Raw genomic sequence first — 18,669 nt, forward strand, 5'->3', positions numbered from 1 at the left:
CTCTGTGACTACACCCCCCATACACAGCGAGCTGCCAGGTCCTGTGTGTCCTGACACCTTTCTATCATAGCCAGCAGTGGTCAGGGGTCAGCATGGGCGCTCTGACCCCTCTGTGACTACACCCCCCATACACAGCGAGCTGCCATGTCCTGTGTGTCCTGACACCTTTCTATCATAGCCAGCAGTGGTCAGGGGTCAGCATGGGCGCTCTGACCCCTCTGTGACTACACCCCCCATACACAGCGAGCTGCCATGTCCTGTGTGTCCTGACACCTTTCTATCATAGCCAGCAGTGGTCAGGGGTCAGCATGTGTCAGACACACAATTCTCACTCACCCACACCCTTTCCGTCAAGGGACAGTCCCAACCACACGCTTTCCAACCTACCAGAGAAGACGACACGACTTGAATTTGCCAAACTGATGCAAAATATTTATTCCAAGTTATTAGCTGCAGTGCTGACGTCGCCCTCACATACAGGTAACCAGTTTTCTTTAATCTGTAAATAATGTTATCAAAATAATCTTCTGAAATCTTCCCCGACAATAGTCATGTTTTTTAAAGTTTATTATTTTTATTTTATTTTTTTTTACCCAAATCTTGTTTTATTTTACAATCCACCCTGAATGTCAAGGCTTTGAAAAAAAAAAGAAAAAAAACAATATCTGAATATCTTACAGATGCAAAGTCATTCCCCCGTAAAACAAAATACAAGCGAGAGAGCTCCAAGACAAAGAACCCGCCGGAACTAGCGCTGCAGAACATCGACGCGTCACCACGCCGGGGATGATCACGGAAAATAAAAAAAAATGTGAGCGTTTATCCAAACAGTGATTGATTTTAGTGGGTTAACTGGTATTTAATCTGCACAATTAGAAGCTTCGCTGCCTGCAAATGATTTGTGTCAAACTCCATGAAAACAAGGAGGACGCAAGGGGAAAAAAAACCAAAAACATAACAAAAAAAAAAAACCTCATCCGATCGCCTCCAGATCTCATACAAAACACTGTTTGTGACTAGGAAGCATAAAATGGATGATGTGACGACATATCCCGAGAAGAAGGCGCTGCACAAGAAGGTGTTGATCCCCATCTTCCCCTCTTTAGGACGCACAGTAAGTACAATGCAGTATTACAGGGGCCGGGTGAGATCTGCGGTGTCTCTTATGCATCAAGATTCATCGTCTGAAGTGTCTGTGCTGCTTGTGTCAGAGTCTGAGCACTCGCTGGGGTCAGGGGTGAGAGGGCCACGCCAAGCAAAGAGTAGAGCACATCTTCGGGGCTGACGGAGGAAGCCATTCTGTCCCATGCCGTTTCTTCTTAGCTTAGGAGAGAATAAAAAAAAGTTAAAAAAAAAAAAAAAAAAGTTCTAGAAGTGCAGATAAAACTGAAAGTTGCACAATGTACACAAGCAGAGTTTGGATGCACCACCAGGGGGTGCTGTACACGGCAGAGGCGGCAGATTTTACCTGCTGGGACTTAATGTGAAACTCCCGCAGCTCCTCCTCAGTCAGCGGCAGGCAATCCTCATCGTTTTCTGGAGATTCCTGCCAACCCATTTCTTTCAAAAGTCTGAAGGACAAAAAGAACAGAAACCTCCTGAATGACGCTGCAGCATCGATATACAAGTAATGCAGTAACATCACAGTCCGCTGAGGCTGGTGGTATAGATCAGTGTGAGATTCAGATTATTTCAAGTGGGGAGTGATTGGGATAACCTCTAGTTCTGGAGTCAACTTTTCTTTAAAGTAGCTCCAGGGGGCAGCACTGAGCACCAGATACAGGAAGATACCCGTCCTGATGCTGAAGCTTTCCTGGCCACTCACCTGTGTTCTGCTTCCAGTGAGTATGACAGACGGTCCCTCTTATCTCCAGACATACCATTGTGATGGCCGCTGACATTAATGTGCTCTGCAGAATTGTCATTATGATCCAAAGAACACCGACTCTGCACCTGGCGAGGAGCAAAAGAAGAAACCTTTATCACTGCCATTCTAATACTGATCACTATATGCACCAAGCAAGGACAGTCCTGTAGACCGCTATGAATGGCTGACGGTATCCAGCAGATACCAGCAAGGAACAATGACAGCCACAGGTGGACGGCAAACACATGGCGTGACCTCTGATACTACACTGAGCACACCGTGGAGCCTCAGGGTGGGGTCATCACGAGGACTAGGTTTCCCTCTCCTGAGGCCATTACCAGCTATTGCTTCATAAGGTCACACATGCACTTGATTTTCAGGAGTGGTTTCATCTGACTGAAGCTTTGAGTCTTACATCTTCCAGTTTATCACTATCTCGGTCCTCTGTGTGGTCCGCGTCCTGCTCGTCCTTTAGTGCCTTTAAAAACTCGCTCTTCTTGTCTGGGACTCGTCGTGTCATGCGGGTGAGACGTGAGATGCTGAGCTCCAGTGGTGGGGTAACACTGGCTGTGCCCTAAGCAGGAAAGAACATCTCATCAGTGAGGACAGAAAAGGGTTAAATCCCCACCAAGCCAGAGGGGCACAAGGCTAATCAGTTACCTCTTTTGGCGAGGACAATACAGGAGCCGGGGCCAACACTGGGCTGGTAAAAGAGGAATCACGGTTGAAAAATGAGCTGGGTTTGGGCTCCCGGCCGTTTGCCTTCCAGGGGCCAGGCTGTAAGAGAGAGTGAGATCCTATAAGTCACAACATAAAATCAGAGGCCCCAGGACTAGAAAACTTTTACACCTGCTCTCTGAACACAAAACCAGAGCACACCCCAAAACCTGCAAGACTGGATAGCTGCAATATCAAGTGTGGTCCACAGATAATGAGTCTAAAGAGTCCTAAGGTTGACCTCTGACCCCGAGGCTCATTGTTACCTTAGTGGATGAGGTCGCTGGTTTGGGAACCAGATTCTTGTACACAATTGGCCCGGAGGGGCTGGTCTTGTTGTTTCCATTGGGAAGGTGAGGTACAGGAGAGGCAAATGCAGCAGAGAAAGCAGATGGATCGTCCTTTGAGATTTTTTTGATGACCAGCATCTTGAGCGGCTGCTTGGCACTGGGAGGGTTTTCTATAAAGACGAGAACAGGTCATTCAGGACGGCTGCCACAGCAAATGATTATTGCTATAAATATGATATATATTTGGAAAACTTTTTTTTAAATCAAATATTTTTATTGAACATTTTCACATTTTAACCCCAACAAGTACAACACCAGGGGAGGTAAGTACAGATTTTTGCCGCATACGGAAATATTATACAATATGTAAATAGTATCTTGCAACCATATATGTATTACAGAATGATTTCAGCTTTTACACCTTACGTTATACACTTTACATATATACTTTCCGAGTTGGCAATCAAACATATTTATGACAATACATTAACTGTTGGGATACTGTTTCTTTTCACATATGTGCTATACTCCAATCGTATGATTACATTCAAGCGATCTATAAATTCTTTCTTATCAGGAGGCCTAGGTCTTATCCAGTGAGCCGCTATAACTTTTCTTGCTTGGTAAAGAGAACGTTGAATCGCGATGTTATTAGGTTCCGTCAGATTATCTACTTTTAATACACCAAGTAAGCATGCTAGAGGACTACCTTCTATAGCTATGGAAAATACTTTACGCATCAGTTCTAAGACCTCTTTCCAATAGGATGCTAACTCTCTACATTCCCACATCATGTGAAGAATTCCAGCTTCTTCAACTCCACACCTAGGACATTCAGAATTAGGCCTAACCCCTATATTAAACAATAATTGAGGGGATTTATATGCGCTATGTAATAAAAGAAGGTGTGACATCCTACGAGACTCACTAGGAGATAGGACTGGGACTAGTTCCAGGGCCTCAGTCCATTCTTCCTCCTCAATAGGTCCCACCTCTCTGTCCCATTTTGCCCGACATTTTAGTGGGGTATCTTTTATAAAATCATTAAGTAATACAGTATAAGAGTAGGAAATTAGGCATTTAGTAGAATTCGCTTTTAATATTCTGTTCAATGCGCCAACGGAACCCACTTCTATTGATTCCGCCCTTTTCTGCGCCTCAAAGGCGTGTCTAAGCTGTAAATATTGGTAAAACCACACATGTGGCACCTGAAACGAATTTCTTCAAACGTCCTAATATTGCCTTCAGAACATATATGTTTTAACGTCTTTACCCCTTTCACTTCCCACGGAGTGAAGCCCTCCAGGCGAAATATTTCTGGTAAAGGTGGGTTACGCCATATTGGGGTGTCCGAGGTGTACTTAGGGATTCCTAAAATGTTTTTGACTTTAGACCATACCTTTGACATAAGGGACATTGTTGGTTTATTACTTAGTGTCCCCCCCCCCCAAATCCACTCTCCAAGGCGTGCACCGGCGTTGCAGGTTTTGACCACAGAATAATCAAACGATGGTCTGAATTCACTACCTCTCCTTCTACTTCCAGTCCCCATCCTTGAAAATGCTGCAGCTGTGCTGCCAGAAAATATAGCCAAGGGTTCGGTATGGCTAGGCCTCCATCCATTTCCCCCCTTTGTAGGGTATCTAAACTTATCCTGGCCTGTTTACCCTTCCAGACCAAGCTTCGAAATAGCCCACGGATTCTATGGAAATATTTCAGTGGGATCCAGATTGGTGAATTATGCATGATGTACAATAGCTGGGGCATTAACACCATTTTGACTAGATTACCTCTTCCAATAGGAGATAGCGAAGTTTACACCAAAGTTTTATTTTTATTTGGAAAACTTTTGCTTGCACCAATTCCGGGACTAAGTGGAAAATACTGAACTTTTTTGCTGCATCACTGCAAAAGCTTTAAATATTTGACAGAATGATCCTCACGTACCCCAGACTCCTGCAGGGGTCCCAGTCTGCTTGTTCTGAACTATATGCTTCCCAGGCTCAGGGTTTAAAGATGGCTGCAAAAATACAGAAGCAGAGAATGAAAATAACGTAGAGAAAGCGATGAAGCCCAATATACACACACCACTGATGTACTTGTATAACACAATGGCTTCCCCCCCCAAAAAAAACTATTAGCAACCAGTTTATGCCACTACGTACAAAGTCTTCCTCCTCGAACTGTAGTTTCTTTTTGTCCGCGTTCTTTTCCTCTCTGGTCTCGGACGGCTGCTTGTCCTGCAGGGAAGCATTCTTACGGAGAGCGCTGCCGTTGCGGTGGCGATGGCCGCTGCTCCCTGTCCCATTACTGCTATTGCCTCCTCTCTGCACCGGGCCATCCTGCTGCCCCCGAGATGCCCCATGCCACCCTTGCTGGGATGATGTGTTAGTGCCTTTCGAGACCCCAGAGTCCACCGAGTCATGGCGTAATAGTGATGGCTGGTGCCACGAATCTACGGGAGAGGAAACCGAAGTGAAAACCCTGTATGTGCACGTCATGTACTAGACTGAACATAACCACCTGGAGCCATGCGAGAGATGAAACCAGAAGATTCCATACACTATGTAAAAAGACGTGATATCTAAAACAAAAAGCAGAACAAACCTTTCGTGGTTTAGGTTAATTAGGAACCAAAATTATTTATATTTGCCAAATGCCAGAATGAGAGAAAAATTTTAAAGTATTATTATTACTTTCTGCAAAGTCAAAAGTTTCCATACCTTTCATTACAATTTAGTACCATTGGCCTTACACTATTTGACTGCCAAAAGCTTCTCCCTTTTCCTACAAACTTTGAACTATTCGGCCAAAATGACCATTGTTCAATGTTAGTTTCCTCAGACCACAGGACAAGACTCCAAATATTAAGGTCTTTGTTCCTGTGCATTTGGATCCAGGACACATCACTGTGGATAATCACGCTCACCAGCTTCAGCATCTTCACAAGGTCTTTGGCTTCTATTTTTGGGTTGATCTGCACATTTCAGACTGAAGCGCATTCATTCATCTCTGGGACACAGAACCCATCTCCTTCCTGAGCGGTATGATGGCTGCACAATCCCATCTTGTTTGTGTGAATGAAAGAGACATCTTCAGGTATCTGGAAAATGCACTTAAGGAGGAACCAGGCATGTGCAAGTCCACAACACTTTTCTCGATATCTTGGCGGATTTTTTTTACTCTCCCATGATGTAACACAAAGAAGCAGTGCGTTTCAGGTGTGCCTTCAAATACATCCACAGGTGCATCGCTAACTTACCGTAGATGTTAGCAATAATCCTATAAGAAGCTTCCAAAGACATGACATCATATGGGCTCTCCCAAATTGTTTAAGGGCATAGTAATCTTGGGAGTAAGCAAAATTCTGATATTGCAGAGAAAAAAAAATGCTTTAAAACATTTTCTAATTTTTCTAGCATTTGGCAAATATACAAATTTTTGGTAATCTTAAGTGACCTTACACAAGAAATGCTTATTTTGATTTCAATGAGAAATTCATCAAATACATCTTTTCATGTAGTGGATGAAAATGTCTGGTATCAGCTGTACATTGGTTACAAAAACCAGTGCCGAGCCTCCATCATCCCCAGATCCCCACAGAAGACAAGAAGCACTACAAGTCTCAGGCTGGACGCTCACCTCCTGTAGTGCGTAGGGGACCATTGTTGAAGAATCCATCAGAAGAATTATGTCTTCTGCGACTCACTCCCAAACGGCCCTCACCCCTAGGAAGATGCTCTCCATGTTTCTCGACAAGGCCTGCAGAGGACTGAGGAAGAGAAGTCCATGATCATCATTTATAACTACATACAGAGGGCAGGAAAGGTAACCAAATCCAAAACATTCCCACAAGCAAAATCTGGCCCTAAGGGGGTTTAAACAAAAACTGGAGAGGCCACTGAATGCTTTGAAAGAAGCAGCAAGGAGGTTGGTTACCTTGGTGGACTGTGGTGTGGAGAAGCTAAGCCAAGCAGGTACAAAGTCATGCTGCGCCATTTAGGTTGTAGATCTTCTAACACTGAATCGAGGCATTAATCCTCATGGCCAAGGCAGGGTCTGCTGAGAGACAAAGACACCAACACAACTCAGTGCATCAGGCACAACATATATACACAACACCATGAGAGAGGCAGGAGGTTACATCCTGTGTTATACTCCAGAGCTGCACTCACTATTCTGCTGCTGGTGCAGTCACTGTGTACATACATGACATTACTTATCCTGTACTGATCCCGAGTTATATCCCGTATTATACTCCAGAGCTGCACTCACTATTCTGCTGCTGGTGCAGTCACTGTGTACATACATGACATTACTTATCCTGTACTGATCCTGAGTTACATTCTGTATTATACTCCAGAGCTGCACTCACTATTCTGCTGCTGGTGCAGTCACTGTGTACATACATGACATTACTTATCCTGTACTGATCCTGAGTTACATCCTGTATTATACTCCAGAGCTGCACTCACTATTCTGCTGCTGGTGCAGTCACTATGTACATACATGACATTACTTATCCTGTACTGATCCTGAGTTACATCCTGTATTATACCCCAGAGCTGCACTCACTATTCTGCTGCTGGTGCAGTCACTTTGTACATACATGACATTACTTATCCTGTACTGATCCTGAGTTACATCCTGTATTATACTCCAGAGCTGCACTCACTATTCTGCTGCTGGTGCAGTCACTGTGTACATACATGACATTACTTATCCTGTACTGATCCTGAGTTACATCCTGTATTATACCCCAGAGCTGCTTGAGCATCAAATACAACCAAGTCTCCTATTCACAAGTCACTAATTGTCGGGGGCAGCTCGCACCCTTTATGAAAGCTAACTATTTAGGTTCTGGGGTACAAAGTTGCAACGTCCATATGGTGCCTATATATCTGCTGCTAAATTGAGACTTTAATAAGTCTAGCACATGTATGTATCTGATCACATGAAATCACAGCAGCCTCTACATACCCCCATCCGAGGCTACTGTGATTCCATATGCTCATGTGATGTGATAGATAATGGACAAGTTCCTGCTTCCACTTATTACAGTATCAGCTCTGCTGCATATCAGGGAAGCAGAAACTTCATGCATCATATGATACAGGAGCCCTGTCCCCAGCTGTGAGCTCAGTCTGACACTTTCCATGGTCAGTGATCACACACGGGTAAGTGTTTTAGCCCTTAGGGTTAGAGGACATTTTCGGGTCATCCTGAGATTTCACCCACAATCCAAACATCCCTAGTTTTGTGTGAGAAGTGTAAGCACAGGTAAGTTGTGATGGATATGACTTACCCCTTAGTCTGAGCTCGCAGGGCAGCACCTTCCAGTATCGTCGGCCAGTTCTGAGGTTTCTCGATTCGTTTCTCGTTAATGGGCGATGGAGGGTAAGGGCAGCCCCTCTACTACGTGCCTGCACGCCCCTTATAGAGAACCTGTCATTTCTTCAAGTGCTCATTTTTATTGTTTCCATCAAAACCCTCAGAAAATGTTAAAAAAAAATTTACAAAAAAAAAAAAAAAATTAAATCCTATAACTTCAAGAGGTCACATCGGTCAAAGAACCTGTTAACTGACCGCTATGAAAAAAAAAAATTAAAAAAAGAAAAAAAAATCCTCAAATTCCACGTTCACCTCATGAAACAGACATGGGGGTCATTAATGAGTCAATGCGGTTGACTATGAGGGTCATCCAAGACGTTCCATCCGGTGTCCTCCAGATGTGGGGTCAGGGGTCCAGGGGGGACACAACTGGGCAAGTTCGCCCTGGAGCTGAGACTCTGCACCGATCTGATGTCTTCATTAAATAAAACTCAAAAAATTCAAGCAAGAAAAAAAAAAAAAATCAAGTAAAATGTGAAGGAAAAAAGAGAAACCTCAAACACTTGTTCCAGGAAGCAGAGAGGAAGAAGTTATAATAGTGCAACCACCGTGGCTGGAGATGAAGAGGGGTCACGATCCACAAGACCCCAAAATCCAGTCATATCCCTGATCAACAACATATAGACGGTGGTGAAGTATGGAGGAGAGCGGCCACGTAAAGCAGTGCCACGGCGCGTCCTCTAGGTCAGCGGGAGGTAAATCTGCAAGAGAAGAGGAAAAACAATCAGTAAATAACATGCACAGAGCAGAGTGTGGACTACATGGCGGTATAATGTACATCTATAGTCTTTATGGAGCTGCAATACAGTAGCTACCAGCTCATGTGGCCCTCAAGTACATACACTTCCAACAGGGGGCGACTGTGAGACTGCTAGAGACGTGCAAGCTGCCTCTCTTGATAAGCCAAGAGGTCACTTTCCCCATGATCCAGTAATGGTACAGAGGGGAGATGAAGTTCAGTATAGAGAGCACAGAGCACAGCAGTGTGAGGACACTTTCCCAGTACAATCCTGTACTATAAATCCATATATCATAGGTCTGCTGCTAACAACAACACAGAAGTCTGATGACACTTCTCTCCAGGGACAGTACATACAACACTGGCTACAGAGAGCACAGAGCACAGCAGTGTGAGGTCTGATTACACATCTCTCCAGGAACAATACATAACACTGGCTGCAGAGAGCACAGAGCACAGCAGTGTGAGGTCTGATTACACGTCTCTCCAGGAACAATACATAACACTGGCTGCAGAGAGCACAGAGCACAGCAGTGTGAGGTCTGATTACACGTCTCTCCAGGAACAATACATAACACTGGCTGTAGAGAGCACAGAGCACAGCAGTGTGAGGTCTGATTACACATCTCTCCAGGGACAGTACATAACACTGGCTGCAGAGAGCACAGAGCACAGCAGTGTGAGGTCTGATTACACGTCTCTCCAGGAACAATACATAACACTGGCTGCAGAGAGCACAGAGCACAGCAGTGTGAGGTCTGATTACACGTCTCTCCAGGAACAATACATAACACTGGCTGTAGAGAGCACAGAGCACAGCAGTGTGAGGTCTGATTACACATCTCTCCAGGGACAGTACATAACACTGGCTGCAGAGAGCACAGAGCACAGCAGTGTGAGGTCTGATTACACATCTCTCCAGGGACAGTACATAACACTGGCTGCAGAGAGCACAGAGCACAGCAGTGTGAGGTCTGATTACACATCTCTCCAGGGACAGTACATAACACTGGCTGCAGAGAGCACAGAGCACAGCAGTGTGAGGTCTGATTACACATCTCTCCAGGAACAATACCCACCAATGCTGCAGAGAGCACAGCAGTGTGAGGACACAAGGTTCTGATTACATCTCTCTCCAGGGACAGTACATAATGGCGGCAGCATTCAGCATGGTCACCTGCTGACAGGATCCCTTTAAGAGCTAAAGTTGCAGAAGTTTTTGCTGTGGCTGTGACTGGCAGGGAGGGAGCTGGGCGACACCGTCTCTTAATGACAGAGAACCAGGCTGGTTATATAATGTCACTGGTGACTATTACATCACCCGGCAGGTACCAACATGACAGACTGGTGGCATAGGGCCAGGACCTGCTGCACAACAGCCTCGGACTATGAATGCAGCTCTTGATGTGACTAGAGCAAAATGTTGAAGATACTACGTGTTACATCTGGCTGGTGTCTGTACATCAGTCTGAGAAGACAGATCACACATCAGAGGCTTATTACACGGCCGCCCATTATAACACTGGTGACGGGGCAGCTTTCTGTGTGATGTCCACCCAGGGACAAACACAATATAACTGATAAGATAAATCGATGACCTGAGAGGAGGGGGATGGCGGATTCGACAACCTTCACCGGCCGCTGACCTGACACAAGGAGCAGATTATTCATTTTGCTACTTTAAAACCTGACACTTTAACACGCGCCCTGCAGAGGGTTTGTCACAGCGTATCAGCAAACCAGGAAACTAAAAATCCTGCTGCCCTCTACACTGATGTCTATTCACAGACAACAAGCAGAGATTATGAAGGCGCAATGCATTAACCCTGTGTGTAGTGTAAAGTTGCATCTCTTCTAATTACACAAGTGCACTTCCAGGAGGTCGGAGTGACTCCCATCATCCGCTTGTGTGCTCACTACTCTGCAGACTCCACATGACTTCAGTCTGTGATAACAGCCCAGGGGACAAAACAAGGAGGAAAGATCATGTGACACAATCACCAACATATTAGGTGTCACCCTCTGTGCTCCAGTCACATCCAAAGCTGCAAAACAAGATCCGCCAAAGTTTGTGACATATGATGCTCCTAAATCTCCACCAAGCAATACTGTGTGACCCCAGGGGATGAGAGCTGTATCTGACAGCAGCTTGTTATTGAGAACATGCGCACACCAGGCTGAGATGAGCATGTATGTATGTATAAGTCTGTCTGGCAACTAGGTCACATTTAAATAAATTTTGCAGGGACGGACAGGAAAAAGTAGTAAAACCCGCTATAAGATATTGGAACAAAATCATGGGGCGTTTTGCTTTTGAGAACAAGAAGGTCCGATAACAACCTGCGATGTCATGTTCACATGTGGCTGCAGCTCAGTCCTATTCTAGAGGTGCAATATTATATACAGCCACTTTATAATGTATGGCACTGTGCTGTGAAGAAATGCTGTCTCTACAATAAGCAGATCCTACAAAACCCTGTAAAGTCCAGGGTCACGGATGCCGCAGAGGGACCCATCCACCTGCCCAATGTCCCGTTTAAGTCCTGTTAGTGCCTGTACCTCCCCAGCTCCTGGCACATTATCATTCGGCACAGGGAGCCATCCGACAGGGGTGATGACACCCAGAGCTGCCATCTACGGACACTATAAAAGCAGGAACAACCCTAAAGTGTAACCCCGCTGCACTGGGAGGGGGATCCATCAACATAGATGGAAGAAGTATCTCAGCCTCATGATGTCATGTTATATCACATACAGACAGTCCCTGGGTTACATACAGGATATGGTCCATAGGTTTGTTCTGAAGTTGAATTTGTATGTAAGTCGAAAATGAATATTGTATAATTGTAGATCCAGACAAAAATTGATTTTGCCCCAGTGACAATAAGTTTCAAATTTTTTTGCTGTAATTGGAGCAAGGATTATCAATAAAGCTTCATTACAGACATTTTACAGCTGATCATTAAAGCCTGGGACTATAGTAACATCCAGAGAGCTTCACCAGAGGTCACAGTGGGCAGAGGGGTCCATCCGTAACTAGGGGTATGTCCTCAAAAAGCTGGATGCCTTCCTATCCACACAGCAAGCAGAGATCTGTGGGCAGAAGTGAGAGCCCTGCAGTCAGTGAAGGAGTTTCCATCCCTGTTCATGGCCTGTAGGGATCACACAGGCTGAGCTTTGCTCTGACAAACACACAAAGTCTCTGCGTGCCGACACATTATGCAAGATCTCCAGCAAAGGGAAGGCGGACAGCAGAGGTCTCACCTCCTGCCTTCATTATCAGTCTCTTCCCCACTCTGACTATGTCTGATAAGGCGGCGTTCACACAGTCAGCCACAGGCGTCATATAGAGACGGCAGACAGTCACCTCCCTCTGGCTGTGCCCCCAGGGGGCACTCGGCACCTAGCGACTCCCCTGCCCTTTACTCCTGTTTGAACATACTTCCTCAGCAGCTGCTGCACCACTTCTTCCAATCCTTTAATACCCCATGGGATGTGCACAAAACTCGCAATGTGAAAGAGATCCTACAGACTTGTAGAGCAGGTAAGACAAGCCGCAGGTTCTGATGATGCTGCACTACAAGGGCATAAAACTTGGTACTTCATCAATGGAGGATTACAGGGGTTCCCCAATAGTAGAAAAACATGGAGACCATATTTCAAAAGCAGCACCTCAGCAGTCTACAGGTGGTGTACGGTACTGCAGCTCCGCAATCACATAACCAGCAGAGCGATGGAATCATGCAGCCATGTTCTCCTAAAACTGGACATCCCCTTTAAGGTGCGTTCACACATTCAGTTTAGCAGATGCAGTTTTCAAAGCCAAAAGCAGTTATAGATCTGGCAAGTTCTGTGCAGCGCCACGTAATCTGTGTGCGCTATATAAATAAAGGAATTATTAATTATTAGAGATCATAATGAGTGAGAACATTATTGTGAGAAGTTGCTCCTCTTTTTCACACCACTCCTGGTTTAGACATTGAAAATTGCATCTGAAAACACGGCCTGCAAGTTCAGGTCTCCTCAGTCTACAAGACATTATGTGATCACCTGTATTATATAGTCATTTCTTTACACTTCTGCATATACAGAGGAGCTTCAGTACAGAGGAGACCCTCGTCATACTGTAGTCCTACACAATCTACAAGAACAGGACGATAAGCTCTTCCATCCATATTACTGATAAGTGATGGCTGACCTTATATATATATATATATATATACACACACACATCAGGACTGTAGTATCAGACGCTCCGGAGGCTGATCGCAGACACTTGCTTTTTCCTCCCGTAACATCGCGTCAGATTAATGGCGGCGCATTACGTGGGTGGATTTCCTCCATGTGATGAGCTTCACCCGTCTGATGTGGATGAGATCACTTCTGATTATTCACTGATGAAAGTGTAATGTGTGATTCAGCGTGTAACACCGAGTGATGGGGGACACGTACTGGATGCTACTGCAACAAAACTTCAGCACATCGGGACTGCATTATTATTCATTGAAGGTTTTCTCAACCCAGGTAAACCCAACCAAGGCCCTATGGGACAAGTCTGGCACAATGCTGTGGGGTCTACAGAGGGCGGTGTGAGGGGAGGCCATGCAATAGCTTTAGAGAGGGGCAGATTCTTACATTAAGGGCCATAAATCATGTCCCAGAAATGGACTGGGCTAGAAATATCGGTGAGGAGTGCGCCTTTAAATAGCATGGAGGATATTCAGAGAGGAGCCCAGCGCCGCTCCCTTGCTCTGTAAATAGACATTCATCATATAGCTATCAGCAATGTGCAGGAGTGTGTACTTCTCACAGCTGGGGTTTGCTACATTGCATCAGTATTAGTGAGACTCTGACATGGGATCCGACTGATTGCTATTTTATCTTAGCACAACATTTTATACATCTCCCCCGGCAGGACAAGTACCCCTGCTCCTCATATATATATATATATATATATATATATATATATATCTCCCCTGAATCAGGTGTAATCTCCCGGGGGTCATCTGATGGTCACTACACAGGGGTAATAGGGCAGCGTGTGTTTACCTAGGTCACAGCACGTGAGCGGGACAGACGCCAGCGGCCGCACACTCATCAACAACATCCTGAAACGTTCCCACAAACTTTAGGGGAATTTCCTATCCCACTGGTTCTCGGATTTTCAATAAACTTGTTGCGTCTCTGCAGCAGCCGGAAACATGGTAAGTGAGGCTGGTAGTCACAAGTCACCCGCTTCTGCTTAAAGGGGAACGCCACAGAGCATGGTATAGTAAACTCTGTGCATCCCCCGTGTCACAGGACCACCAGCAGCCCGCTGGATCTGAACCCCCGGCATCCATAACAGCAGCCGGCAAATAAACTCCTAAACCACATCAAAACTTTACTAAAACTTTCTCACAGCTGATGAGCTTGTTACAATGTATTACTGTGCATTAGTTTGGAGGACACTGCTACACTGTAACAGACACGATAGCACGTGCAGCATGCACAGACCATACAAAGTTGTAGATCCCTTCATTGTCAAACCAAAACTTTATTTATAAGTCATCGCTGACATGAGGGACCGCCGCTGTACGCTCTCACCACTTAATAGCGCAAAACAGGAGGGGACAATCACTTCCCCGCAGACGTCCCCCCTCGCTTCCTGGTCACATGACCTTACATCACAGAAGTTATTATTCTTACAATGTAACAAACCCTCAGCTGTCAGACGTACAAGTTATTTTTTATCTAAACTCATCTGTGTAATAGTCTCCACTAGGAGATGATGTTATCCGCGCTGATACATTGTTACAGACCCTCAGCTGCGGGCTCAGGACAAAAATTTAGGCACATGGCTGTAATCACATCTATTCACTGACAGGCAGCAGAGATGTGGAAATGTGATGAAAAGTTGCAGAAGTTTGCAGGCTCAGCCTGAAGGTCACAGTGTGAGGTGACTGACAGCTGCGGGTCCGGTGCAGTGTCTGTGGCAGGACGCACTGAGTATACGAGGCTCTCGTGACGTCACAGCTGGTGTATACAGACCGGGCGTGCATGTTTTCTGCGGGGTCAGGGCAGACACACGCGGCCGGGCCCTCAGCAGTCTCCTCAGGCCTCACACTCCGGGGCCACAGCACAGGGGCCCCACTCCGGAGCGCCCTACCACCAGCAACACGTGAGCGCTCGCCCGCGCACACAGGCCCCGGCCGCCCCCATACACTCACCCGGCACCGCGCTCACACTCCGGGCCTCTGTCACACCGGGGTCGCCGCTCTCCGCTAACAGCCGCTGCCCGCTTCCTGCTCCTCACAAACCATAACAAAGCGCGCACCAAAATGGCGTCCCCTGGAACCTGACCATAGACACGGCCTCCGGGTCCAGTACGACTGCGGACACGCCTCTCTCTCACCGTCAGCACACACAGCGCCAGCTACCGGCCTTCGCCTGCTAGTGCAGGCGTCCTAGTTCACTGATGTCATCTCACCGCCATCTTGTGATTGGCGGCGGGCTGACTGGAAGGCGGAGGATGCGGCTCCGGGCGCCATCTTGTGGCTGGTCGCTGCCTTTCATGTGTGGCGGCAAAACGTCAGACGTCGCCTGTATAGTCACAGCAACATGTATCTGAACAAGAGTTAGATACAATGTATCACTAATGATAGGGCGAGGTTCTGTATCTAATCCTAAATTAGATACGAGAGAATTAGCTACACAGCTCAGTGGACAGTATCACACGGGATGGGATTAGATACACAGCCCAGCAGACAGTATCACACAGGATAGGATTAGATACACAGCTCAGGAGGGGCAGTATTACACAGGACAGGATTAGATACACAGCTCAGCAGACAGTAACACACAGGACAGGATTAGATACACAGCTCAGCAGACAGTAACACACAGGACAGGATTAGATACACAGCTCAGCAGACAGTAACACACAGGACAGGATTAGATACACAGCTCACCAGACAGTATCACACGGGATAGGATTAGATACACAGCTCAGTAGACAGTATCACACAGGATGGGATTAGATACACAGCTCAGCAGACAGTATCACACAGGGTAGGATTAGATACACAGCTCAGGAGACAGTATCACACAGGATAGGATTAGATACACAGCTCAGCAGACAGTATCACACAGGAAAGGATTAAATACACAGCTCAGGAGGCAGTATTACACAGGATTGGATTAGATACACAGCTCAGCAGACAGTATCACACAGGATATGATTAGATACACAGCTCAGCGGAAAGTATCACACAGGAAAGGATTAGATACACAGCTCAGCAGACAGTATCACACAGGAAAGGATTAGATACACAGCTCATCAGACTGTATCACACAGGATAGGATTAGATACACATCTCGGCAGACAGTATCACACAAGATTGGATTAGATACACAGCTCAGCAGACAATATCACACAGTATAGGATTAGATACACATTTTAGCAGCCAATATCATACGGGATATGATTAGCAGACAGTATCACACAGGATAGGATTAGATACAGAGTTCAGCAAATAGTATCACTCATGATAAGATTGAATACACAGCACATCAGACTTATCACACAGGAAATGATTAGATACACCCCTCGTGCTCTCACACATGCAATACACATCTGCAGGGTGGATAGGCCCACGCATGCTCAGTACATTCTGCCCACACTTGTTGTGGCTTCATTGTTCCCCGGAAGTAGATGTGTGACTTCCTGTTGGTGACCTCTCGCAGCGTTTGTGTGCAGCAGGAGGTGAGTGAAGTAGTTACAATGTGTTATTGCCGGATTCATGTTTTGGGGTCACACCGGGGGGGACAGGCTGCTGTAATGTGGAGACTTAGGGCGCCCCCTAGACCCTAGTCATTGCAGTATATTTGAGGAGGGGGGCACTATTTAATGGGGGAGGTTATGGTGAACCCCCGTTTACACAGAATTGACCCCTGTGCCCTTTTATTATGGTGTCAGTGGCGCCCTGGTCACGTGATGAGGTCAGTATTATACACGAAGCCCCGCCCATCCCTTATAGCCTGTGGGCAGATGAGCTGACACTCTGCAGGTTGTAATATGCGTCTTTTTTTGGCCAGGTGTTGGAGCCGCAGGATGCTGCGTCTGGGTGGAAGGAGCTGGCAGATGGCACTACAGGTATTATAATGTAGGGGGCGCTTGAGGGAGATGGGGCAAAAGTGGAGGAGTTGGTGATAATGACTGATTTTTCTTCTTTTCAGCTTTGTAAGATGGTGGCACCGGTGGTCAGACAGAAGACACATATGGCGCCGAGCTGGCGGTGGTCCCGGGCACAAGCCTTGGCTGTAGTTGCCCACCCGACCCTGCGGTGCGGGTCTCCCCTCCTCCGCTGCACGCTCCACACCTCCAGCACGTTACACAAGAGGAGAAAAGACCCCCAGGAGGAGGAGTTCAATGAGATTATACAGAACTACCGTCAGGAGCTGAGGAAGACCCCGCGGCCGGCCGTGTATCTGAGCCTGGCCGGTCTGGTCCCTGTGGTGGCAGCCCCCCTCACCATGAGTTTTGGGGGTCACTATTACCCAGAGATGGCATTCCTACAACTCGCCGCTGCTAACTGCCTTCTGTCCTTCTACGGGGGGATACGTTGGGGGATTTCGGTTCCTGAGAGCAGCTCGTTGCGGCCGGAAGCGCTGAATCTGGGCCTGGGGGTGATGCTTCCGTTCATGGCCTGGATGTCGCTACTTCTCTCAGACAATATCTCTGCGGCAGCGATTACCATCATAGGGGGGCTGCTCGTAGGGGTGTTTGGGGGAGTTGGGCTGCTCCCTCCTTTCCCATTTTGGCTGAGTTTTCTGAGAGCCGCCTGTTTCTTGGTGATCTTCTGCTCCATCATGTTCACTCTCTGGCTCTCAGTTGTTTACCCAGAAAAATCATTGAAAGATCAAAGTCCAAAATAAACTGTTTTTGGGGTGACGGACGGGTGAGGATTACAGTAGATGAGATGGATGTTACTCTGGGGCCTGAGTCAGAGTGGGTTTACACTAGAATATCACATAGAGAAGACACTTTGTATCACATGCTCTAGTCACATCCAGAGCATCGGCAAAACATTTTTGATCAGCCCTGTAGAAGCTGTGAGCACTTACTAACAACCCCCTAGGGGGGGGGGGGGGCGGTCAAGATTTGTTGATGTTAGGGCAGATATATTTATTTTGTATGATATTTAGGGAGTGTAAATTCAGCCCACTATCTAAGCCACGCCCTATCACATAACCCATGATCTCAGCCACACCCCTATCATGTAGCCCATTGATCCAAGCCACGCCTTATCAGGTAGCCCATGATCTGCTGTGCTGCATTGTGGGATATACAAGACCTTGTAATCTGCATCTTCCACCATTTATAACAGCAGATCTCATTCTATTCTGAACCAGTAACTAGAAGACACCAAAGGCAGCAGAGTTCTGCAGCTCTGGCAGTGACTAGAGTATAAAGCATTTATTTGAAATCATCCATATTCACTCTTTTTCAGTCATGTCCCTTGTAAATAAAGTTTAAAAAAAAATCAATTGTAAAAGTTTGGCTGCCCCGTGTGCATTCATAATCAGATCCAACCTGCTGTGTGCAGGAAATATGACAATACTGGATGTTCTGCAGCAGCCTAGTCATTTCCATTCTTCTGTACAGGACAGACAGTGACTACAGG

General features: G+C 46.4%; 2 protein-coding genes across 8 annotated transcripts; one reads left to right on the top strand and one right to left on the bottom strand.

The window, feature by feature from the left end:
• Positions 1-405: 405 nt before the first annotated feature.
• Positions 406-15,385, bottom strand: GPBP1L1 (GC-rich promoter binding protein 1 like 1). 2 transcript variants are annotated; one of them, XM_072127966.1, is made up of 12 exons: positions 15,214-15,385; positions 8,180-8,966; positions 6,814-6,933; positions 6,517-6,646; positions 5,040-5,329; positions 4,822-4,894; positions 2,851-3,044; positions 2,528-2,644; positions 2,283-2,441; positions 1,826-1,953; positions 1,469-1,571; positions 406-1,323 (listed from the first exon to the last, which is right to left on the bottom strand). In XM_072127966.1, exons 3-12 carry the CDS (start codon positions 6,871-6,873, stop codon positions 1,171-1,173), a joined length of 1,407 nt encoding a protein of 468 aa, XP_071984067.1. In that variant the 5' UTR covers positions 6,874-6,933; positions 8,180-8,966; positions 15,214-15,385; the 3' UTR covers positions 406-1,170. The 2 variants fall into 2 exon arrangements, with proteins under 2 accessions (XP_071984067.1, XP_071984066.1); XM_072127965.1 differs by having other exon boundaries at positions 6,814-6,936.
• TMEM69 (transmembrane protein 69) lies at positions 12,527-18,509 on the top strand. 6 transcript variants are annotated; one of them, XM_072127971.1, is made up of 3 exons: positions 12,527-12,548; positions 17,081-17,138; positions 17,222-18,507. In XM_072127971.1, exons 2-3 carry the CDS (start codon positions 17,097-17,099, stop codon positions 17,918-17,920), a joined length of 741 nt encoding a protein of 246 aa, XP_071984072.1. In that variant the 5' UTR covers positions 12,527-12,548; positions 17,081-17,096; the 3' UTR covers positions 17,921-18,507. The 6 variants fall into 6 exon arrangements, with proteins under 6 accessions (XP_071984072.1, XP_071984071.1, XP_071984070.1 ...); XM_072127970.1 differs by lacking the exon at positions 12,527-12,548 and adding an exon at positions 14,187-14,208; XM_072127969.1 differs by lacking the exon at positions 12,527-12,548 and adding an exon at positions 16,610-16,748 and having other exon boundaries at positions 17,222-18,506.
• Positions 18,510-18,669: the final 160 nt, after the last annotated feature.

This window comes from Engystomops pustulosus, chromosome 10 (assembly GCF_040894005.1).
Source record: "Engystomops pustulosus chromosome 10, aEngPut4.maternal, whole genome shotgun sequence".
Lineage (NCBI taxonomy): Eukaryota > Metazoa > Chordata > Amphibia > Anura > Leptodactylidae > Engystomops > Engystomops pustulosus.

What these genes read in the sequence shown, in the direction of transcription:
- GPBP1L1 (XM_072127966.1), bottom strand. Translation starts at nt 6,873, where the DNA reads ATGGCGCAGCATGACTTTGTACCTGCTTGGCTTAGCTTCTCCACACCA. An exon ending in TCCCCTACGCACTACAGGAG is followed by an intron (nt 5,330 to 6,516) that starts GTGAGCGTCCAG and finishes CCTCTCCCGTAG; the next exon opens with ATTCGTGGCACCAGCCATCA. An exon ending in GACCCCTGCAGGAGTCTGGG is followed by an intron (nt 3,045 to 4,821) that starts GTACGTGAGGAT and finishes TCGTCTTTATAG; the next exon opens with AAAACCCTCCCAGTGCCAAG.
- TMEM69 (XM_072127967.1), top strand. Translation starts at nt 16,893, where the DNA reads ATGGGGGAGGTTATGGTGAACCCCCGTTTACACAGAATTGACCCCTGT. An exon ending in CGCCCTGGTCACGTGATGAG is followed by an intron (nt 16,985 to 17,080) that starts GTCAGTATTATA and finishes TTTTTTGGCCAG; the next exon opens with GTGTTGGAGCCGCAGGATGC. An exon ending in GCTGGCAGATGGCACTACAG is followed by an intron (nt 17,139 to 17,221) that starts GTATTATAATGT and finishes TCTTCTTTTCAG; the next exon opens with CTTTGTAAGATGGTGGCACC.